We start from the raw sequence: 25,633 nt of genomic DNA, 5'->3' as shown, positions 1-25,633 counted from the left end.
AAGGCCTGGAGGAAGTTGCTTCTTTGAACTACTTTTCCCTCTATTATGCTATTTTCCTATCCTATTGACTCCCCCCACCCCTTACTGGTTTCTACTAGCTCTTTATAAATTGAGAAGACCAACCTTGTATCTGTCATACATGTTTAACAGATTTTTTTTCCTATCATTCAGAGTATTTTTGCAAATACAAATTTTAAATTTCTATGTGTCATACCTTTTATTTAAAGTACTTTATTTTGCTTAAAAAGACCTCTCACACGGTAAGATTAGATATAAATGTACCCATACTTTTATGCAATAGTTTTATAGTTTCTTCATTTTATTATGTTTAACATGTTGAAACAGAAATGATAGTTTAAATCAGTTTAAATCTGGAATTTATTTTGGCATGAGAAGTGAGACAGAAATTAATCTTATTTTTCTTTTCAGGAGGTGATCAGTTGATTCAGCACAATTTAATTGAAACACCTTTGTTTTCTTCATTAATTTGAAATATCCCCTTTGTTATATGTTAAATATTCCTATGCTTTCAGCTATATTTCTAGACTTTCTATGCTTTTCCATCCATCTATTCCATCTCCAAAATGCCTAAATTTATACTTTTTAATAACTGGTCAGGTACTAGCCCCTCTTCATAAATCTTTATTCTCAGAATTCTTTTATTTTGATGTTAATTCTCCTAAAACATCTTGTTTTATTCACTGGGATCATACTAATCTAAGAAAAACTGGTATTGTCTTCAGTTTGTGCTCCAATACTGAAGAAAGGCCTGTCTTTCCACTTACTGTCTTTATTCATGAATCTGAACACAGGCTTCTTCTTACACAGTTTCTGCTCATTTCGTGTTTAGCTTTTCAAAATTTTAATCAAGGTGATACCACATGATCAAAATGTTACGTAGTAAAGAAATCCAATGATGGGCTTCCTAATGAATAAGAAATCTTATTAAACAATGAATAATACGCAACAGCTGTATGCCTAAGTATTTCCGCATAATCTCCCAGTGGCCACAGTTTTTCACCATTTGTCTTACACTTTTTTTTTTTTTTAAATATATCTTTATTGATTTCAGAGAGAGGAAAGGAGAGGGAGAGAGAGAGATAGAAACATCAATGATGAGAGAGTCATTGATTGAGCCCGCAACCAGGATATGTGCCCTGAGCAGGAATCGAACCCCGATCGCCTGGATCCCGGGTTGACACTCAAGGGCTGAGCCACGCCCGGTCGGGCTGTCTTATACTTCTGATGGTGCTCTCCGTGGGCCTATTCAATATTTCTTGATTTACTCACTTTAGACATAGACTTCACTCTGATGAGGAGATTTAGTTCAGGCACAACATCGCTCCCTACTTCTCTGGATCACTCCCACATTTTGTACATAAATCTTCATTTCTATTCCATCAGACTCTGCCAGAGCACTTGCCATCACACTGTGTAATAAGGTCTCAGCACTGCTGCTCATCTCACTACTTTCCCCTTCTCTCATTTACACCTTTGGTCACGTGTTCATTTGCATCCTCAAGTTCAACAATATCTACTTTTTTTTTCAGTCATAATTGAGTCTTTCCATGCTCGTCAGTAGATTGATAATCAATATGTTAACTATAAAAATATTGTTCACTGTTTAGTCCTGTAATGCTCTAAGACAACGATTCTTCCTTCAGGGCACTGATGTTATGACATGTATGGTACTAGAAGGCACATTTTCAAGGTTAAATGAAGTCCCCTTTCTTACTTTTCACTAATTGCTCAAAATCTGGTCCAACTTAATTCACTTTATTTAAGCCATTCCTTTTCTAAACAATTTTTAGTTTAGATTAGTTTTGTTTTTGCTGATATTTTCTGATTATTTTTCTCATGTCCCATTGGGAGAAGAAATATATGCTTTTTTCCTTCTACCTTTAATAGCTTCCAGATTCTCACACATTTACCTATTGTTTGGAATAAATTCCACTCTTACACTCCTACAGATGTTGTTCTTGGAGCCTTCAATACCCAGGAACCATTTGATTTTTGCCTTCATAGATATTTTTCTTGGAGTCTTCTTACTATGTGTTTTAATTTAGACTAATTACTTTCTTGATCTGTTCCACAGTTGTCAAAATTTTTATTTTTAACTTTATTATCTAGATCTTTCATTCTCTCCAATATAGTGTCAAAAATTGATTCCAGAATCTCATTCCAAGTCCTTTATTTCAGTATGAAGAGAAGGATTTGCAGGGAGGAAATATAGCTGAGACTATGGACAGTTAGTTATATTTGAAATGTCAGGCTTCAGATATTTCTCCAATTCAGGTAAATTCTGGAAATCTTTACTGCTGCCAGAGCCAATCAGTCCCAGGAGTCCCTTCCCCCAACTTCTCTCCAGCCACCATTTTCTCATTCCATTGAGAGCAAGCACAGGTTGATTCTGCTGGATTTGGTTCTCTGTGTTGTGGGAGATGACAGCTGGGGCTCTCCTTATCTCTCTTCCCCCAGGGCTCCCTTGTGGCTTCTCTTTTCATCTTTTCCCTTCATACTTTCATTATGCTAAATTTTTGTTTATTATAGGAGAGAATTCATTTTCAGGAATTATGATTATCTTGCTTTCACTCTCAAATTTTCTTCCCAGGTGGAAAATAGAAATGGTGAGATGTAGCAGTTTATCTTGCTTCCAGTAAAATGAGCTGGAACAAGTGACTTCTACACTTGAAGGATCCCTTTTGTCTTTTTCCAGGACTCTGCATACCCCTGCAGCCTAAGTCTTCTAAACTGAGAGATATGACTACATGCTTTATGAGTTGCCTTCCCAAGTTAATTTCTTCTCAAGTTCTTCTGGAAGACAGGTTTAAGGCATGAGTCTAGAGTGTTTGCTCTCCCTCTTTCCTAGTAACTGCTATTCAATGATAATGCTATGAAATTGTGGACCTTCCTTGTGTGGTTATTGCTAGTGTAACTATTTCAGGCTCTAAATTAATTATTTTACTCATTTCCCTAGATTTTAGGAACATATTTCACTATTTTTCTTTATATTTCCTCTGTAATTTCACTTTATTTTGATACTTTACCTCTCGAGTCCAAATCTAGCGATATAAATACAGGTAAACAGCTTTGTTTAGAAGTGCTTTTTCTTTTTTGTTTCTAATGACATGATCACATATTAAACATCACTATCCAGGTCAGGCCCTGTTCATATTGCAAGTGCCTCATCACAGCTAACTGAATCAGGGACAAGCAGTTAATCTGAGAAAGGGTCAGCTGCACATGAGGTGATCTGCAACAAGCAACTCTGCTCCGCCAAGGAAGAACCAAATCAACCTAAAACATCTCTAATAGATTTCAAATGGAAGCTGCACTGACAAAAATCGCATGGTTAGCAGTAGGATCTGGAGGTGAATAGTGAATAGAGATCGGCTCTGCCGTTGAGTAGGAACACTGGAGGAGTCGTTACAAAGTCAGTTTTAAGCGTATTGATATTCCAAGGAAGCAAAATCTCAATTAACAGAAGTTACATGGGAAGGGAGATGCACTGAATAAAGAGACTGCAATGGTGTTCACCAAATGGAGAAGGAAGGTTTTGAAAATCATAAGCTTGGTGAGTATCACATTCCTTAGATATGTGGGAGTACTCAAAAGGTGAGAATCAGAGTAGAGAGTAAAGCCACAAGATAAAAGTGTGAGGACGTGACCTGTTACAGGCAGGAGAAACATATCTAAGAGCAGAGAACGGGGTCTTTGGCCCACTAAAAGTCTTGATCATTATATAGTGAATGGAATGTACAGCATGATTTTCTTTGTAATTACATATCTAGTTATATTTTTGCATGTATAAAAATGCTGGAAAGCCTATACAATAAACTTGGAACAATAAAATAGGAAGGACTGGGGTACTAGGAAGGGGGTAAATACCCTTGTATTAAACTTTTCAAAATAAAAGCTTTATCAAATATATTTAACATAACATTCACTTTTTAAAGTATACAGTTAAATGATTTTTAGTTTATTCACAGAATTGTGCAACTATTAGGACTAATTTAAGAGTATTTTCATCATCTCCCCCCAAAACCTTTTTGCCCGTTAGCAGTCACTCCCCATTCTTCTCCCCTCCAGCTTTTTGGCAATCAATAATACACTTTCTGTCTCTATGGATTTGTCTATTCTAGACATTTTCTAAGAATGGAATCTTACAATATGTGATCAGGATTCATCCATGTCGTAATATGCATCAGCTCTTCAATCCTTTTTATTGCCAAATAATATGCTATTATATGGATATCCCACATTTTAGCTACTCACCAGTTGATAAAAATTTGGGTTGTTTTTGCTCTTTGGCTATTATGAATAATGCTGCCATGAACATTTGTGTACAGGTTTTTGTATGAGCATATGTTTTTGTAAATTACTATTTACACCAGGCAGGGTGTGGCTCAGTGGTTGAGTGCTGACCGGGATCCAAGCGATTGGGGTTTGATTCCCAGTTGGGGCACATGCCTGGGTTGCGGGCTTGATCCCCAGTTGGGGGCATGCAGGAGGCAGCCAATCAATGACTCTCCCATCGTTGATGTTTCTATCTCTCTATCCCTCTCCTTTCCTCTCTATGAAATCAATAAAGATACATTTAAAAAAATAAATTACTATTTACTTAATATGTTGTTTACTGTTTGTATTAAAATACATGTAAGACATGTATTTCTTTTACTTTAAATATATATACATAAAAGTTATCAAATGTGGTGAATACAATTGATATTGTCAACATACAACTTTCATTTTACAATATTATTTGCATCTATTTTATTTATCTTTAGCTGGTTTTAAGAACTCTTCCTCGACAAAAGATTTGCTTTCAAAATGAAATCTACTTTACAACTTATACAGTAGCTCAACCTTTTTACTGAGAGTTTCCCTGCTGTGTTGTACTACCAGTCAACCCTGAAATAGAAGACTTGCTTTGATGGTATTCAATGAGTGCAAAAGTGACAACACTTTTGATTTTAATTGCTTTAATTATTCACCTGCTCAACCTCCTTGTTTCTTTTTCCCCTTTCAAATAGTAATAATATCTAGGGGAGTTTTATCTTCTGAAAAACTCATAATTCTTTAATATATTTTGTTGTATAGTTCTTTTTATTTAAAACTTACTCAACTATTCCAAGCTTTTCCAAAATTTAACATGACTTTAATATATAGTAAATGTTGGAACTACCTATCGTTGAAGTTAAATTTCTAAAAAGTGCATTGGTTGGCAAAATCATGACTGACAGGATCAAAGTTTTATGGACAATTAGGGGTTGGGATAAACCAATACAAATGGCATTAAATGTAGTTCAAAACCTATAATAAATAAAAGCTCTAAGAGCTATCACTTCCTGTGGCCAAACAAGTTGCCTATAAATAAAAATTCTGTGGATTTGAAATTTGGAGTAAAAACATAGGAGTGAATGTTAAAGCCATCAACAGTAGCCATTTTTTGACCTGAAATTCTTTCTCTGGTTTAGATGAAATTCCATGGTCTATCAATTCAATTACACTCTTTTCAGTTCTCCAAACTCCATTTCTCTGTCTTGTTTGCCAGGCTCTCAGGAAAAATGCCAACTCCTAGGTGAATCTAATTCTCCATGGCTGCACCTACCCATCCAGCTGTACTGTGGAGAAAGTTAGACCACAGCCTCTAAAGGAGCCTCGCAGCACTGCCAGGCAAGCCTCTTCGTTGTCTTTGGCGAATGCACTGTCAGCCACAAGCTTTTCAAAATTTCTTCTATTGATTTAACTTTGGCTACCTCATCTCTGTCTTCACTCTCAAGAGGTGCCATTCCTAGAAGGAATAGCTGAAGGGCTGCAGTTTAAGATAGGGATTGAATGGGCTGAGATAAAGAGCATGACCCTCTGTGAGTCATAGGGCAGAGAGACAAAGAACCAAGCTATCATTTCTGCACTCACAAGGCTGAGTTTGGGAATGAATCACTGACTGGCTTATGGGCTCTAGGTAAACACTATCTTTGATGAAGATGACACCAATCTTTCTCAAATGTGTGATCATATCATCACTCTCTGAAGACTGTTTTGAGAATCAAAATAAAGTATGTGTGAGTACTTCGTAAACATTAAAGCACTATACAAATAACATTTTAAATAATTTTTTAAAAATCTGTCTTAAAGAAATTACCCCAAGTAAAAACAACTTCTATTATACTAGTCAACATTTTTAGAATTTCTCCATATTTTTATGACAAAACTTTTTATGTCAAATACAGTGTGATTCCATTTTTATAAAGAGCAAAATTATATAGAATAAATCATTTATATGTTAAGATGTTTCCTTTAGATACATACTTTTGAAAGTGTGACAGTGTTTTTTAATGGTATCATTTTATTTCACCTTTGACCTAAGTGATTCCTGAGATACCTTCTAGCTCTAAGTGTCTACTATTCTGTGATCTATTCATCAGTACTGGCAGCCAACTGAAAAACATTGTTTTTACATGATGTACTTTCCAGTCCATTTTCCCAGATTATATCTTACCTATAAAAATTATAGAAAAAGGCTACAGTGACTATTTTGTTCCTAATACATGCTATAGATTGCCTTTATAGTGCCTTTTGTTGCTGTCAACTCATACATCATAGTATTTATTTAATAAACAGCAAAAGTTGTGATGTTAGCAAGTGGACTGAAAATAAGTAAATTAGGTGCTGTGTTCTATCTTAAGTCATCAGACATATCTGTGATCTTAAAACACAATGGAACACTGACTGAATTTTCTTGCAGGGCCTTGTTCTGGAGAGTTTAGTTATTAGTGACTTTTAAGTGGAAAAGTTTTTGGTGCTATGTGAACTCTCTGGAATTTGAGATCTTTTGAAATCAATTACCTTTGTAGTTAATAAGTGAAATATTTAAAATATTAATCTTTGTAAAATGAACATTCTATGCCTTATTCTTTGTGGTTTAAAAAAAATAAAGTTGAAACTCGTGGTTTCAATTAATTTCGTGACTGCCTTTTATGTTGGCCAGAAAGGCCAACTGTTCTTTGCTTTTCTTCAAAATGAACCCACATTATTTACTTTCATAATTCCTAAAATATGCTTGTTGCTAAGCATTCCATCTAAATGAATAAAAAGAGAGGGGAAGAAGGCTGTTTGCTGGTCAAATTTATGGAAAAGTCTTACTGAATCTAGACTAATGTAATTGGCCTTAAATGTCGAAATGAGCTCGAACATAATTAGAAGCAAAGCAGACATCAAAACATTATGCCTATTCCAGCAGCAAATTACTTTAAGTAGAGTCTACAGTTCAATATAATTTCAAGAGTAAAAGGAAAGATGGCAGAAGCTCATTTGCAAAAACCAGTGACTCTTTTTCTAGTTATAAAAGTGTGTATAGGTGTATCTATCTCTTTTCTTTTAAACATTAGCCATTCTTCAGTTAACTTTTACATATAACACCATAAATGAAAATGTAGACAAAATCATGGATTTGTACAGTATCCTAGGATTTCTTTCAGGGTAAGGTAATAATGATATAAGAGACACTGAGCCATGACTAGTATTTATATGGTGCTTACAGCTCCCAAAGCAATTAATTGTCCATTATTTAGAATAATATTAGCAATAACCCTATGAATCAGTTACTGTACGTACTATAGCTCCTATTATAGATGGGAAACTGAAATGCAGAAGCCTTAAATGATTAACCTAGGCTTACAGGTAGCAAATGGCGTTGCCAGGTCTCTACGCTGGAGTCTGTTGACTTCAAATTCCTGCTGTTCTTTTGAACTTTATAGGTACAAGACTTCTTGAGATCTAATAATTGCTGATCTCCTTTCACTATCTAAATTACCAAAACAAACAATATACAAGCCCAGTCTACGTAATATTTAAAATTTTTTGCCTCCTTTGTCAAGCACAGTACTGGCTACACATCTGAAATTCCATATTATGCTGGACTGATTAATAAAAAATAGACATTGCCAGCATTTTTCATTCTTTGCTAAAATAAGCTCCATTCATTAACATTTTCATTTTCATGAGAGTCTAAAGTTACAGAATGTATTTTAATAATAAAAATATTTTAATAAAGACTGAAATGTTGAAGTTCCTCTATTAGAAACATTAATTTTAGGGAAAATATCAAGATGAACTGAAAGAACTTATATTTTACCCCTAACAATCTTCCTTGCAGAGCATGATATTTTTAGTTGAAAGGTATACTTTCCACCAGCTATGTTAAAATACTATTGAAATGCAACCATCTAGCTGACAGAACAAACAGCTGTGGAAATGAGACCTGGAGATTTATGCAAATAGGATACTTCTGAATTAATGTTCTTCATAGAACAGACTGTCAAGTTTCTTGAAGTACTTATGCCCTATTTCTTAATTAGTGATGTTGCTAATGTCAGTCATATAAAATTTTCATAATGTAAATGATGTGTTTCATAGGCAAATATGTGCTATAAAATTACAGATGAAAGTTGTTACTTTACTTTTGGTGCAATAAAGATTTAATAACATATACAAAATAGACAATAAAACACAGGTGTGTGTCCTATTGTTAAATAAACTGTGGATTTATTAAGAAAACTTCTGTATCAAAAAATCCCATGGAGTCTACACAGCAAATTTCATGTTTTCTTGCTCTCCATTTGTATAAGCATGCTCAAGAACAAGGTTTTTCAACTTGACTTCAAATAGAAAGCAGCTTTAGACAAGAAATGCTTATATTTTGCATTTTAAAAATACTATACTTTAGAAATAGTTTGTTTATTGTTTGCTCTCTTTTAATTGGCCTTGAATCCTCATTTCACTAAGTTCACTGAGATCTTTACTGCAAATTATATTGCCTGTTCTTTTCTATTACAAACAAAAATTTCAAAGCTTTGCTTTGATTCTGATAGGCTTAATCACTACTCTAATAGTGAGAAAATAAATTTGATAGTTATTTACAAGTAAATATTTATTTGAAATGATTTGAGATCAATAAAGCTGATTTTACAAGTCATTAACTAAAATTAGTCTTATTCTACAACTTGTATATCTGTTAAAAGTATATATCTATATAGGTCTATAGCTATATAATACTATTTATTTAATAATATATACTATCTATATAGATCTATATGTATCTATTGACTTTTCTTCTTTAAAAAATTTACCTGTTTATGTCCTTGCTATTTTAAATATATGAGGTAATTATTTTTTTCTTACCGATGTGTAATTATAAATTAAGGTCTTATATCTATTTATATAATCATATATCTACCTACCTATCTTTATTTTTTTAAACCAAGAAGCCATTTACTGTACAAAATTAGAAAATATCCAATGGTATAAATGATAAGTTACTTATAATTCAAACAACAGGTTGTATTTTTACTTTTGTTTTAGAATTTGAAAACTCTACCAGTTTTATTTCACTCTTTTGTAAGTATTTTTATTGGGTTTTTAGAGACAGAGGAAGGGAGAGGAGAAGAGAGAGAGAAAAATCAATGCAAGAGAGAAACATGGATCAGCTGCCTCCTGCATGCCCCCACCAGGGATTAAGTTAGCAACCCAGGCATGTGGCCTGACTGGGAACGGAAACATCAACATTTCCGTACACGTGACACTGCCCAACCAACTGAGCCACATCAGCCAGGGAAAATGTTCTACTAGTTTTTTTCTAAGCATATGTATGTAATTGAAACAAAATTGAATTCAGCTGCAAATATAGTGCTGTATTATGCTTTTTTGTTTAATTTTTATCATCATCATTTATGTCACTCATGACTTATTAATTATTCTGTAAAAATATAGTTTTGATAACTGTATAATATGCACCACATTTAAATTTTGCTTAAATATTCCATTATGTTTGGACATTAAAGTTGCTTCAAAATTTTCACAATGGCAAATAATGCTACAAAGGGCATTTTTTGAAGATCAATATAGTTACCTTTTTTATCACTGAAAATAGGCTTCCAAAAGCTCATCTTAACGGCCAAGACAATTACTCCTCATCAATGTCTCTCACTTATTTTTGAAGTTGGTGCAAGGGAGTAGATTGATTATAAAAGTAATATTAATGGAATATGGCAATTGATAGTTGAAAAACTCCAAATAAAATGATTGGTAGAAAACTACCAAAATACAATGAAGTGCAAAAAAGGTTCTCCTCAATGGAGTGCACTTCTGGGATTGGAATATAAAGATGTTTTATTTAAAGAATGTAATAATTTCTACAATTGCAATACCAACACACAACAACAGGAAAAGGTGGCCATCTCTGTGTGACTCATGCTGCATTGAAACCATCCTTTAAAAGAAAGTGCACAGTATAATATTTTATCACCATGCTACTGATGAATCACCACAAAAATAAATTCAAATAGGAGGGAAAAAACCCTCCGATATTACAGCAGAAAGAAAACAAAGTTAATTTTACAGCTTTTTGAGGGGAAGATAATTATATTGAGCTATATCATTACATTACTTAAAATTTTAAAGCAAATTGATAGTTTATATTGCAGAGCTATATCCAGGCATTGATGGCAATTTGGCCTAAACCCTCAGATGGAATTGGCTTTAAGGGCCTGTGGAAGAGCTGGGCCGGCCGGGCGTGGCTCAGTGGTTGAGCATCGACCTAGGGTCCAGGATCACAGTTCAATTCCTGGTCAGAGCACATACCTGGATTGTGGGCTCAATCCCCAGTAAGGGGCATGCAGGAGGCAGCCAATCAATGACTTTCTTTTATCATTGATATTTTTATCTCTCCCTCTCTCTCTTTCTAAAATCAATAAAGATATATTAAAAAAAAAAAAAGATTGTGGAATATTTGACATAATAGTAGCCACACAGAAAAAAAAAATTCCTTTCCCCTGCCCTAAAGATTTTCTAAATTCCTCAAATTATCATAAATTTTTGTCTCTGGTCAATAAAAATAAATTTTGTTCAATGAAAATACCTCCTCAGAGAAATAACATTTCTTCCCCTGTAACCTTCCTCAAAATAGCTCTTCCAATATTCTCCAGGAAAAAAATAAGAAAGAGTAAAGCAAATCTTCAATGGCTCCCCTGCATCACAGTCCCAACCTCTGCAGACACTATCACCCTGCTTCAGACGGACGCTGCAGTTCCTTTGTCATGTGTCCCTCCATGCCCTGCGCTTCTCCACGTATCTGATTTACCCATTCTGTGGTCCTTCTATGGAATACCCTCCTCTAACACCACTACCCACATCCTTACTTGTTGAAATCATAGGCACCCCTAAAGACAGCTTCTCATAAAGCTTGGCAGACTTCCTATCCTGGAAGCAGTCTCTTCCTCTTATTAAAATGAGATATTTGAAAACACATTGCTTGGCACATAGAGGTTTCTAGACTTTTTAAATACTCTCCAGGATATCTTTGATATCATATTTCACCTTCTGGCTTATTGAGTCCTTTCTTATGTCTACTATGGGTTAAAATGACTTCTTCCATATATTCTCAACTATATTATAAGTTAAAGAAGGCAGTTAGTATATTTGTTGATGTGTGCACAACTCATGGCTTCATCACATAGAGAATGTTGACTAAATTACAAACTACAATACAACAGGTACATGCTTCATTTAGTATTCATTGTGAATAGACGTATCCTGATATTTTATGAAAAATGGATTTCAATGGCGTAGCAGATTAGCGGAGTGTAAACATGAGGATGTGAGAATCAAGAAAAGACAATATCCATAAAGCAAACAAATGCAAAGAAATGTGAGGTGCCAGTGGTAAAGGGAGATGGGCTAGCCTGGTCTCAGGTTATGCCTATTTAAAAAAATCAATCAATCAATTTATCTAAAAGATAGTCAGAATGGTTTTTTCCTCCTCAAAAATTTATTAGTGAACCTCAGTGTCTCATCATATACGGAAAAAAAAAAAAAAAAAATCCCAGGATATTCTGGATAAAATACAACAAATATTCTTTTAGAGGCCTAGTTATGATCCCAAGGAAATCATGGAAACTCCAGGACCAAAAACTAAGTAGCTTAAGTCCAGGAAAGGCAATCCTAGGAGATTTATGATCTCTGCTAGACTTTGGTTTTTAGTGTTGTGACAGGCACAAAGGGGGCAAAGTCATGGACCCTTAAAAGGTAGAGATGGCTAACTGAGATACTTGAGTAAAGCTGGATATTTATTGGGCTTCCCTGGAGGCTGACCAGAAAAAAAAAATAAAAATTCAATGGCAACAGATGAAGAGGGAACTTGTGTGTTTTAACCTGGGCACACACATATGGAATCATATTACAGCTGGCACTCAGAACTGCGGGGGATGGATACACTAGTAATAGTGGTATTGTGGCAATGGGTTATCCAAATGGAAATAAAGTAAGATTTTTCCTTATCACAGCAGCCACAAAAATCAATTTGGGTTAAATAAGAACTAAATGTTTAAAGTAAGACATAACCCAACAAGACCAAGACTAACTGTTGCTTAGTTGTGAAGTATGGAACATTCTCATATATTGCTGACAGCAGATAAATTGGTAAAAGTACTTCCATTAAAGTTGAAGATATCTTTATTCTAAAACTCAGCAATTCTATTCCTAGCTACATACCTTAAATAAATGTTCACATGTGCAGAATTTCACATGTGCACAAGTTAATGTGCAATGCTCAGGGCAGCACTATTTGGAGCAAAACATATTAAAAAACCAAAATCCAAAACCTGCATGCATTAGTTTTCTATATTTGTGTTACAGATTATCACAAAGTTAGCAGTTTTGAACAACACTAATTTATTATCTCAGTTTCTATAGGTCAGAGGTGTGGGTATGGTATTGGTAGGTTCTCTGCTCAGGGTCTATAAGCTGAAATCAAAGAGTAGGTTGGGCTATGGTCTCATGAGGAGCTTTGGGTCTCCTACTCTCATTCAGGTTGTTGTCAGAATTTAGTTCCTGTGGTTGTAGGACTGAGGGTCCTGCTCTCTTGATTGCAATTGAAAGATCACCCTCAGGTCCTAGCCACATGGCCCTTCAAAATGACAGCTTAGTTTTTCAATGTCAACAGGAGGCTCTCTCTTGCTTTGAATCTCTCTCTTCAGGAAGGGCCAGACCCTCTGCTCAGGTCAAGCCTAATCAAAATGATCTCCTTTTTGACTGACTCCAAATTAAGTGATTAACAACATATTCAGAGGAGTGAAATCCAATCATTTTCACAAGTCCTTCCCAAACCCAAGGGAAAGAGATTATGCAGTGAGTTGGATATCTTGAAGGCCCATCTTAAAGTTGGTCTACCACACAGGAGAATGGGAAAATAATTGTGCAGTTTTTATATAAGTAGTGCATCATATACAATGCAATATATAGTTACATATTATGCCACAAGAAAAATAAATAAAATATAGCTACATGTACTCATATTGGCAAATCTCAAGTATTGTGTTGAACAAAAACGTAATTAACAGAAGAAGCAGTGCAGTATGAAAACATACAAGGCAGGTGTAAATTATGCAAATAGTCATTTTTTTTTCAGTTGATGCCTATATATGCACTAAAAGCTTAAAAGAATGTACAAAAAACATAAATATCCAATTCAGAAAAGTGGTTCTCTATGGGAAAAGGAGGAGACTGAAGAGGGTAGGGCACTCACGGACTTCAGGTCCACTGCTAATGTGCTTGTTAAGCAGAAGAATACATTTTATTATTCTTGATATCTCTTTGCATGTCTAAACTATTTCATGAAATGAAAATATATGACAGAACAATAAAACAAAAATTAATAAAGATTTCAGCAATATTAGTTGAAGTAATCATATTTCTGAGGATAAAATGAACCTTACATTTATTAAAAATGTAGTCAAACTCTAACGACATCTGGCAAATAATAAAAAAAAAATTAAAGAGCATGTTGTTCCTTCAAATTTCTTAGTAATTCTTTCAGCACAACTAAAAGAACAATTAGCCATTTTGGTATAGAGGAAACAGGGAAATTAATTTATAATTATTTTATAGCATTTACCACTTATACTGTATAACTGCTTTGGACATGATTTTATAAGTGAAAATTCAATAGAGCAAGTAATTAGCATTTAGAGAATGCAAATTAAGAAACATACCAAATAAATAATATTAAAACTCAAGTACCTCATGTTATGGAGGATGGTGTATTATTTATGAATAAAAATGATCCCCATTTGTAGAACTGTAAAACAAATGGTGCCTGATCATTATTGTTTTAGCAGGAAATTGAAAGAAATAAAGATACTGAGCTGTTTAAAGATGTATGGTGGATTTTTACTGCATGCATTTTAGCCACACAAAGATCTGTTGCTTTACACAGTTAGTGGAAGAAAAAACTGAACAAGACCTTAGTGAAGCTGCACAGATGAGCTTTTACTAGGCTACTATGGGAAAACATGCAGCTTTTGTCTTTGTTACAGAAAAGCTGGTGGCTCTTGCCTATTCCAACCAGTCTTATAACCTGTATGGGCTATTTTATCCTGAGAAGTTAACCTGAATTGTTCTCTTTTTAAACAACCTATTAGTTCCAACAAAATAGGAACTGCAGGATATTGCCTCTCAGCAGGACTTGCTCTTCCTTGTTAATTCTACTTAGCAATGTGTCTGTTTAATCCAAATTAGAGGAGAAAGTTATTGGTTTGAGATGATAAAATTGTTTTATTATATTTTATCAATAGGTCCTTTTTTTTTTTTCCATTGTAAGATTTCAAGCACCCCTTCTCCATCTCATGGGATTTTTGCTGAGGCTGTTTCTGCCCCGACGGTCCTTCCTGAGGCTACAGATCCCTTTGGGGGGTGTCAGGAGAGGACAGCACAGTGCTGCCAATTTGAAGATACTTGTAGTCTAGTAGAGGAGACAAGATCTGTGCATACATGTCAATAGTGTGTGACAGAAAGTGACAATTACTATAAAAAAGAGAGGGAACAGGATTCTACTATGTGCCAGGCCCTCTGCTGCCTGCTTTGCTGGTACTATTTGAGCATCTTCGAAAGGAGCTGTGGCCCAGAAGCTTCTATTTACACACTGTTTGCACTGGGCATGTAAGAACGTTGACACAGAGGTAAGGAGAGAAATCTTATCCAGGTTTTGGGTGGCTGGAAAGTGTGTTTAACCAGCTTTCCTGATGATTTATTACAGGCAAGTACCAATAACTGATGGTGCTTGATTTGACTGGGAATGATAATGACTACTTTTTGTAATCATAATATTTTTAACATTTTTATAAGACTATTTTTCAGGTATTTAACTCTTACTTATGTTCCTGTGCAAGAAAAAACCTCCTGCTTGTCACTTCACATGTTCAGGTTGTTAGCACTGTCTGCTGCTGAGTAACTGATTAGGGGGCCACACAGTCGCTGGCTGCTTTCATTAAATGGTCAGAGTAATCAGGCAGAAAGGCACAATTGAGTAGCTGGAGATATGAAAATGTAATGCTACTTGATTACTATTATGGGTGGAAAATAGAGCAAATCCCAAGGGGCTAAGTCAGGGATAGAACTAAAACAAGTCTTGTTTTTAATACAGAGCCTGATACATCAACATCAAATACATTATATGGGATATAACTTTTCTAATACTTTCTAAGCCCAAATTTGTGTTGTTTTTGTAGGTGTGTTTTTATTCAATACACACAATGCTATGAAAAAAGTTCTACTTTGACCTGTATTTTAGATGTGGAAAAAAAAGCTTAAAGAATGATTTGTTTAGAGTCACATAACTAAAAAGTATGAGGCAGTGATGTGAAATCAGACTTGTAGAACAAGAAGTCCAGAGTTTTATCTGCAGTGCCATTAAATACTGGCTGACAGCCCTTTTTAACAGCTTCCATATTTGAATATTTAAAAAAATTACTAAAGGTGTTTTTTGTTTGTTTGTTTTTTGTAGCCCATTTAGTGGCAAAACTCTGACCTAACCTAAGACTTACTTATTGTCTTCATTTATCCTACTTTGTTTGAAGGTTGATGTTTTGTTACAGAAATACTGTGTTGATTACAGGTTGCTGATTAAGACAGTTTTAGAGAATACTATCTTCCTTATGGTAAGTGGAATATTCTAAACTCCAAAAACCATCTGGCTCAAAGAAGTTTTGATCTCACTTATATGTGGAATGTAATAAACAAAATGAACTGATGAACAAAATGGATCCAGAGACATAGAAGCATGGAACAGACTGAGGGATCTCAGAGGGGAGGTGGGGGTGGGGGAGTGGGTGGGGAGAGATCAATCAAAGAACTTATATGTTTATAAGCATAACCCATGGACACAGACATTGGTCTGAGGAAAGCCTAGGGGTGGGGTGGATAAGGGGTGGAGGGGATCAATGGGGGTAAAAAGGGGACATCTGTAATATTTTCAACAATAAAGATAAAGAAACAAACAAAAAACCCAAAGAGGTTTTGGGTAAGGGATATAAAAGCAGTGAGGTGCAATAGAGGAAATGGTTAAAGATGAAAATAAGATATAAAATTAAGATAATACTATAAGTAAAGAAGGGAACTGAGGATTGTTTTCCCCCCACATCTACAATGGCTGGCCCTAGGGGTCTTGTTGAAGTGGGCCTTCAATGCTTTTTGCTGAATTAAACTGGCCTGAGAGAGGGACCATGATAAGAGTTTCAGCAATACTGTGAATGATAGTGGTCTGCAATTTGTAGTTGCCTTGAAAGTGGGTAGTGATGGGGCAGAATAAGAGAAGGTGGGCTTAATGACATAGACATCTTTGCTCGCATCCTTCATCTCTGGAGAAAGAGCTGACTCTGCTGTTGGCTCCAGGCATCCTATGTCGCCCAACCATAGGCAAGGACCAGGCTTCGCAGTGCACCACGTCTGCGCTGATCCACCTGACCCTCACCCCAAATGCTGTTCAGGGGAGACTGGAACACTGAGGAGCTGGTGCCTATTTCTGCCATTGCTTGTCCTGTGATGGTAAGAGCTCAAAAGCTCATTGTGACTTTTGGTTGGCTTGCTGTTCTACATGACCACCTGAATATCTGACAGCCAGTGCTCCTCATGCCACCTTCAGGAACCTTTTCCTATGGTCCTCTTTATCTCAGACATCTTTGACCTTCACGTCTACTTATTCTTTCTCATTGGCATTTAAACATGATCGCATTTTCATCTCATTTATAGGTTCGTTGGCCTTATGTCCTCCTCTTGCCAGTAACTATTCTTTCTCCTTTAAATTCTGGAACAAGAAATGGCTCACCCCAGGACTTTAGCACCTGCTGTCCCCACAGCCCGGAACACTCCACTCTTATACTTCATTTGGCTACATCTAACTGGTCTTCAGTGACCTCCTCTTCCAAGAAGCTTCTTGGGTTTTTCCATTCCTGGTTATGGATCTTACCTCTGGGTTCCCACAGTGCCTTGTGATTGCCTTTATCAAGGCTTTATGTTTACTTACTGGTTAACCTCCTCAATCAAGAATTTCTTGAGGGCTGAGGACATAGTTGTATTTATATTCCAGGATTACCAAAATTTCCTGACTCTTTATAAGCACTCAACAAATGCTTGGTGATGAGCAGCAAATTTAGCACCAGGTTAAAAAAAAATAACCCAGAGTAATTAGTCTATCTGTTATGAGCACAAACATCTTTGCCCTCAAAGTTTAATTAAAAAAAATATATATGTTATTCTTATCCCAAGATTATTTTTCCTGTATTATAGGCCTTATTATGTCAGCTTATGGTGAAGATATGTACATTCTTGGTCATTAAACTTCTAATATTTCTAAATCCACATGGAGTTAATTTTCAGGATCTCTCTGGTTAGGGGCTAAATCTTCTACATGAGTTTTGCTTATGGATTGGTTGATTTTTAACTTCTTTTTAGACTAAATGAAATCTAATGATAATGCTGAGGCATGTACTAGATGACCTAAACAAGATGATCTTTAGACAAGTATATAAATTTAAAAATCAAAAGTATCTTTTTAGATTATACCTGACATAAAAATACATGAACTGTAAAACAAATTTTAAAATGTCAACTCTCACAAACACAAAATAACAAACTTTATTTTAAAATTCTAATATATTTTCATTTAGAGGTGCTGAGAACCCTATCTTCAATCTTTACTGGTTTCAGCATCTCATTCCATTAGATTGTTTCCAGAATGTTAGCATTAATGTATAATGTATAATGTGCACATGTGCTAAAACACCTGCACCCTGCAGGAGAGACCATTTTAAATATTAAAAATGAGCTACTCCAAGTTATCAAAAATATGGCAATATGTTTGAACCACTGTTAAAGTGAAATTACTCATTCTTACTAAAATAAGAATAATGAATTCAACTGCTTTTTTGTGTGTGCTTACCCTTGGAAATGTTGTAAATCTGTCCAGTTCTTCGACAAAGCAGAACATCTGCAAACTAATTGCTGACATAACAATCAAGAGGCTGGCAGTAAATACAACCAAACTCCCAAGCTTTTTTCCAGGACCAAATATCTTGTACACGAAGTCTTCTAAAGCAGGTGAAATCTTAATAAGCCGAACCACACGAAGAACCTATTGTGAGAGAGAAAAACACATATTTTCAATTATTTATTCACACTGAATCTTAAATAAGTTCATACTAAAACTTATTTTTCATAGCACTTTATAAAATTTCACTTTTCCTTTTGAGCATCTAGAGATGAAAAGTCACAATAATTAAGTTATCAGTCTAGCTCAATGCCTGTCTTATAGCAAGAACTCAATAAATCGCAAATTAATGAATGAAGGAAAATGGTGACAACTAAGTATTTTAACATGTATTTCAAATGATATTAACTAATACATGTTGAAATAAAATTGATAGTTTTCTAATGTTCAAATATTGAAGAAAACATTTAGTTGTCTCATAAAATAAAACTCCCTAGGTATTATTGTACACTCATAAAAATAAAAAAAATCCCTTCTATCATGGAGCCTTTACTTGTGGCTGAGTCTGCTACTCTAATATACATTCTCTTCATCCCTTTCAGGGGTGGGGAATGTCTGGCCTGTGGGCTAAGATCATTTGGTCTGGCCCTGCCAAGCCTCCACCAAAGAAAAGGAGTATTATCCATCACATTAGAGGTGAGTTAATTAAATGTTTGACCAAATATAGCAGGCTAATTTTTAAGTTGATAATTTTGTATGGCCCTCGAATGATTTATAAATATCCAAATGGACCTTGTCAGAAAAAGGGCCCCCACTTCTGCAGAATTTTCTGAATTTTATCCTAGCAAGGGGCTACCTAGGGCTACAGACTACATTTTCCAGCCTTACTTATAGCTAGGTGTGGCCAGTGGACTAGGTAAAGACCTATGGAATGTGAAAAGAAGTGCTTTTTGGAACTTTTAGCACATTAAACTAAATAAACCTGCCCTGGATACTCTTTTTATACTTTTCTTTGGCTGGGAAATGGTGACAATAGGAGTATTCCCCTAGGGCAAAAAATAAAAGCCTTGGATAGAAGATGACGGATTCAATCTGACACAAAAGACCGTCTTCCTGGAAGACCATACGGAGCAGAGCCACCTCTTTGCCCTGGACACCCACCAACTACTGGAAAGAAACAAACATCTTATGTAAGCCTTGTGTTTTTTGATCTTTGTTATATTTGCTTAGCTTGTTATCCGAACACACACATATGTTTAGATGTTTTGCATGTATATATGTATATGTGCAAGACTCCCACCCATAACTAATTAATAAGTTAATGTTCTCATTCATTTAACATATACTGATTGAATTTTATGTGCAAAACATTGTGTTGGACAAATATATTCAACGGTTATGATTACAAAGGGAGAATAAAACAAAGACACAGCTCTTAAGGGTTTATCTATGACATTAAAAATATAAATTAGAATATAATTAAAAGTTAAAGTATGGAAAAATAGCATTTCTCATCCAGTATAAGATGTCTTCAATATTTTTATGTACCTCTGAGAAATAAAAAAATGTTGCCAGTTAAAGTGTAACACGCCAATGATTATAAGACAGATCCCAAATTTAGAGATATTAAAATAGGAAAATTGTTGTCTTGGCATAGATAAAATATGGTAAGTAGGAGGATAGTCCATGCTGATTCCATATCAATAAGAACTTAAGTTGTCTGTGAAGGCTTCTTGAGAGAAGAAAGACGAATGGTTTACTTAAAATACTGTAAGAAACAGGAAATGCTTTAAAAAGCTAGATTTTAATTTTTACACATACAAAATAATATATGTTTGGACTTTCCTTTCCAGCATTCTTAGCTTCCTGCTCCTTCTGATTTTCCTTTGACAAATCATTACTACTACACTCTTAGTCCATGAGGTCCACAAGGGGCTCCCATATCCCCAAGATCCAGGCCTGGCCAGAGTATTCACAATTACTTGAGTCATCAGAACATTTGTTGTACCTGTAAGACGCATTCCCTTTTTTTATTACCAATTGGCAATACTTTAAGAACCACTTAAGCCTCAAGCTTCTGGGAGCCATCTCTGCCACTACATGGAGAAAGTCAGCATAAGAATGATATCAACACAGAAGAAAAGTGAGTAAAGAAATAGGCTGGCCCTGACTGGTGTTTCTCAGTGGTTAGAGCATCTGCCCTTGCACCTAAGGGTCATGGATTTGATTCTTGGTCATGGGCAGGTACCAGGGTTGCAGGTTCCATGCCCAGGCGGGCTAGGGTCGGTGCAGGATGCAACCAATTGATGTGCCTCTCTCACATTGATGTTTCTCCCCCCCCCCCCTCCCTTCCACTTTCTAAAAATCAATGGAGAAACTATCCTCGGGTGCAGATAAACCAAAAAGAAAGAAGGAAGGAAGGAAGGAAGGAAGGAAGGAAGGAAGGAAGGAAGGAAGGAAGGAAGGAAGGAAGGAAGGAATAGACTGAGTCCCAATAATACCATTTTAGCCTCTGAATTTTGCCACACCCAAAGCCACATTTACCCCCTAAAGTTTGAATTAACAGGAGATATTAATGGTAACCTTATCATTTCTATTGTCTGCAGAACACAAATCATATGGTTTTTAGTCACATGTCTAGTAAACAAAGAGACAAATGTTTAAAGAAGTCAAGAAAATGTATATGTCCTTCATGCTAATTTAAAGTCCTTTACACAATACTTAAAGAAGAAAAGCATGAGAAGTCACGTTGTTCAAATTAAGCATTATATCACATGTATGGTTAAGTTACCAGTTTTTCCTGCTATAATACTTAATGTACATTCTGAAATCAGAGCATATTACACTCAGGTTATCTTTCCAAACAACAAGCAAATCACTTTATCATAAAAACTATAGAAATACTAACATTCATATTAATACCCAGAATAATAATCTGGAAAGATTTCACATTTTTATCAGATTTGTTTATTCTCAGACATAAATGATCAGTATCTAGTTGCTAACATCTAAATATAGGCAAGTTTACAGAAACACTTTAACTGGTTTTATAGCTCAAATTTTGTACTGTTTCCCCCACTTGTATTAAAATCATATATGCAAGATTTCCTATGCAATTTTGAGTCTTATCCTGAATTATAATAAAAACAGCCTATGCACATCTGTGCAATTTTGATAAATTAATATTTCATTAGCTGGAAGAAACAGAGCTTAACACAACTCCCACATTGGTGATTTGATCAGCAATTTCAAAGGATTAACCCTGCATCCCAGGAAAGCCAAAATCCTTATAATTATTTTCATTTTTTTGGAGAGAATATGATTTTTACTATGGCTACCCAATATTTTGATTCTGTGTTCCTACTGATACAAAATAAAGTAAGCCATACTCTCAAAGATAAGCTCTGTAGGACATTCTGTGATTGTTTCCAAATCACATTTTCCTGGTCTCATTTCTAAGTCTCTCTTAGAGACCATTCTGTTGGTTAGTAGCAAGACACTATAGAAATTGTGTGGTGAAGAATATGAGCTGTGAAATTAAACTTGTTGGGGATAAGTTTCTATCGTTTGCTACTTATGCGGTCTTGGGCAAGTTATTAAATCTCTTGGGACCTCAGTTTCCATGTGCACTGTCTAGCTCACAGAACTGTTATGAAACAATGCATTCAGCACAGTGACTGGCACATAGTAAATGCACAATAAATACCAGCTGATGTCATGATTATCCCATTATGTCAGCACCATAGCATTTTTTTAAGACTTCATTAATTCCCATAGGACAGTGCTGCCCTATGTTCATCCCAGCCCAGCCACACTGGCCTTTGTGCTACTCCTTGAACAAACCAAGCACGTTTGCACCTCAGGACAGGTGCCATGTGGTTCTCTCTACCTGGCATGCTTCCTCCCTGAGCCTCTTAGGGCTGATTTCTCACTCTTTTCAGTCTCTGCTCAAATGTCACCTGTTCAGAGAGAGCTTCCAGGACAACTTATCTAAAATGACACCGCACCCCACAGCCTCCATCACTTTTAATGTGTTTGTTTCTTCTTTATACCACTTCTGGTACTTGCATTCTACATTTTGTTGTGTACTTGTTTGTGAACTGCTTGATCCCTGGAATTTAAGCTTATTGAGGTGGGGAACTTCACTGCCTTGTTCACTTCCTCCCCTCAGTATCTGGACAGCTCCTGGAACACTAGGTACTCAGCTAATATAATTTAAATAAATAGATGAGTAACACCAATAACAGTCTCAGAAATAACTGATATTTTAAAGGGAGTCATTTTGTAAAAAACTGTTGACTTCATATAAATATGAAAATATGAAATTTACTAAGGGAAGATTTGCTGCCAACACAGTGAAGAAAGATCCATTGAACTGAGAAGTGTGAGGACCAACAACAGAGATGTAAGTGGACCCATCAGGAGCCAATCTGTTTGGTACAATGGGTTCTCCATCTGGGAATCTGCAAAAATCCTGTGACACCTAAGCTTCTTGAGAGATTTATTTTTTTTAGCCACAAAATAACTGAAGTAGTTTTGAATTATTTTTTTGGAAAAACATACTCATGGCCATGTATAGAAAGATACAGGTGAAAATCACTTAACTATTAATGTAAACTATTACAAATTATAATCCTGAATTAAAGACACCAGTAAAATTGCAAATTTCACTGATTGCATATTATGTGAATAAATTTACATTTATATCTATATAAAATTATTAGAACCATGAATACAAATTCTAGATATTTTGTAAAATCAGACTAATAGAAAAACACTAGAGATAAAGATTATTAATTATTTGTAATACTTTGGTTTATTTCTTTCCAGTCATTGTTAAATGTTATATAATTTTAGACTGTTTTGCATTTAAATAAAACAATTATATCTCTAAGTTATTGCAAATTCATTATGGTTATTAATTCTATGGTAAAATTTGCATACGACTTGCTAAGCTATTCCTCAAATGTTTACCATTTAAACAGTTCCCATTTTCTCTCATAAGAATTCCAATTTTGATCTATTTCTAACTTTTCACTAAAAAATTATCTGTGAGAATCTATAAGAATTTTCAAACCCTGAATATATTTTACACTATATTCTTGTTGAAATAGGCATATACATTTTTTAAATTTGGCTGCTTTGATAGGTTTATATTAAAGTATCGTGTACCTCTGATTATCAGGCATATTTTCTACAATTATCTACAATGGTTCTCTAAGGCAGGCACTACATGCTCATGTTGATTTTGTGAATCGAGATAGCACTGTCCAAGAGCTTATAATGCACAAATGTTTGGGGAGCCCATTTGTATCAAGAGTTATAAACGTGTATATGTCTTGCCCCAGCCATCTCACTTATGATAACCAAGCCCAAGGACATGACCCAACATAGGACAAGGGATTAATGTTCAAAGACGTTGACAGTATTCAATGCTTGAACCGTGATATCCCTCCATGATTTCAATACTAGAAGCTCAGCTTTTTGTGTTGCAGGGTATTTGTTTTTCATTTTTGTGAATTATATTTTCATGCCCTATTCTCCAGGTAACTGAAATACTGAGTTTCAGGTTGTGATCTGACATCTTAAGTTAATACTGCCCTGAAAATGACAGCTTTGGTATTATCAACAACAACAAAAAATCAATGAAGTTGGAATGCATTTTCTTTCTTCTAAAGAGTTAAAATCTTGTTTCTCTGAATTACTTTTTAAAAATTCTACTGCTACTTTGCGCTCCAAAAATTTTAAATATCTATTAAAAAAATGCATATTATGATTTTTCCATAGTAAATTATACAAATTACCAATTTTTAGTCAGAAAATGACTATGCTTGAGACTTAAAAAATTAGGATATCATATATATAGACTTTATCATTTTGACCAAGTATTCAAGAGAACAATGAGTACACTGCTATTATTCAACAATTACAACAGACATAATTAATATAATTACTTTTGTTTACTGATAATTATAAAATAATATATTTCAAGATATCACATTTAAGAAAATAGATCCAATTATAAAGAATTAAAGGTATTATTTAATCATCATAAAGAAAGTAATAGACATTTATAAATAATTAAACTTAATTATAATCTTTTAAGGTAAGTTTTATTTCTAATTTTAATTGTAAGCCATTATTAAGCAAATATATGTTGGCTTTTTGAAAAGGCAGATCTCTACTTTGCATTAAATTCTTATTTCCTACTCTTTAAAGTGTGTCAACATCTTATGTAGTTTCAAATTTGATATATATATAGATGTATAATACCAACATATATGTAAAATATGTATATCTTCACACGGTGCTAATTTATGAACTGTATTTAAAATATCTCCATTTATTACTGTGAATTTTCAGGAGTTTTAAAACCAATGTTAACAATTTATGTACATGCTATTTTGAGTTTTTAAGATGTCATCAGACCTATCTTAAATTTGTATTTAATAATTATACATAATTGTTATATATAAACATATATAGTTATTATAATGTGAACAGTATTATTTGTATTACCTGAAAGTATGTGAATTGAGAATGATAAAGATCTGGATATACATGAAGAGTAGTTCCAATCACAAGTAGAAGCTCAAATTTGTGGAGTGATGAGCTAATATATCCAGTAAATCCCAAACACCATATCTTCAGAAGCGCTTCTAAATCAAAAAGTACGGTAAAAGCCACCTAGGGGAACAAAGAGACAGTGGAATTGAAATCTAAAATTATAAATTATTTCAAAATATTTTAAATATTTGTCAGTGCATGAATTTTAGCCACTATCATATAAAATAAGGAGCCCACAAGAATCTAGAATGACATTTTATAAAAAAATAGTTTGAAACACACCAATTAGAACATAATAGACCAAAAATATCGTAAGTAATCAGAAAACATAAGTTAAAATGTTAACTCTTTGTGACTAGCATTATATCTTCATTACCTCCTATTTGATAATATCTAAAAGTCATTGCTATTGATAGAATTACTATATACACAGCAAGGGTGCATTTTTGTATAATTTGTTTACTCTAAAGATAAAATTTCTATAATGCACCTGGTATATTATAAAACAACTTACATATTAGTAAGCAAAATTAAACTAAAATATAAATGTTTAAATATTATTTTTGCTTTGGGCCACATAAACAAACAAAGATGGATTCTATATCAAGCAATATTTGTGTGTATATGCACACATAAATTAACATATTAGTACAATATATGTCTATATTATTAATAAAATTAATAATCAATATTACTATATAAATTAGCTCAGTATCAATCTATCACATTAATTCTATGAATTTGTTA

At 34.4% G+C, this 25,633-nt stretch overlaps 1 protein-coding gene across 1 annotated transcript in view; it reads right to left on the bottom strand.

Moving 5' to 3' along the window:
* NALCN (sodium leak channel, non-selective) overlaps positions 1-25,633 on the bottom strand; it is a 273,012-nt gene that overhangs the window by 121,895 nt on the left and 125,484 nt on the right. The window contains exons 12-13 of the mRNA XM_081127411.1: positions 24,839-25,006; positions 18,272-18,463 (exon numbers count right to left, since the gene is read on the bottom strand). Of these exons, the coding sequence (XP_080983537.1) occupies positions 18,272-18,463; positions 24,839-25,006 (360 nt within the window). The remainder of the gene's footprint in view (positions 1-18,271; positions 18,464-24,838; positions 25,007-25,633) is intronic.

This window comes from Miniopterus schreibersii (genome assembly GCF_964146895.1).
Source record: "Miniopterus schreibersii genome assembly, chromosome: 2".
Taxonomy (NCBI): domain Eukaryota; kingdom Metazoa; phylum Chordata; class Mammalia; order Chiroptera; family Miniopteridae; genus Miniopterus; species Miniopterus schreibersii.
This window is presented reverse-complemented; position numbering and strand designations above follow the sequence as displayed.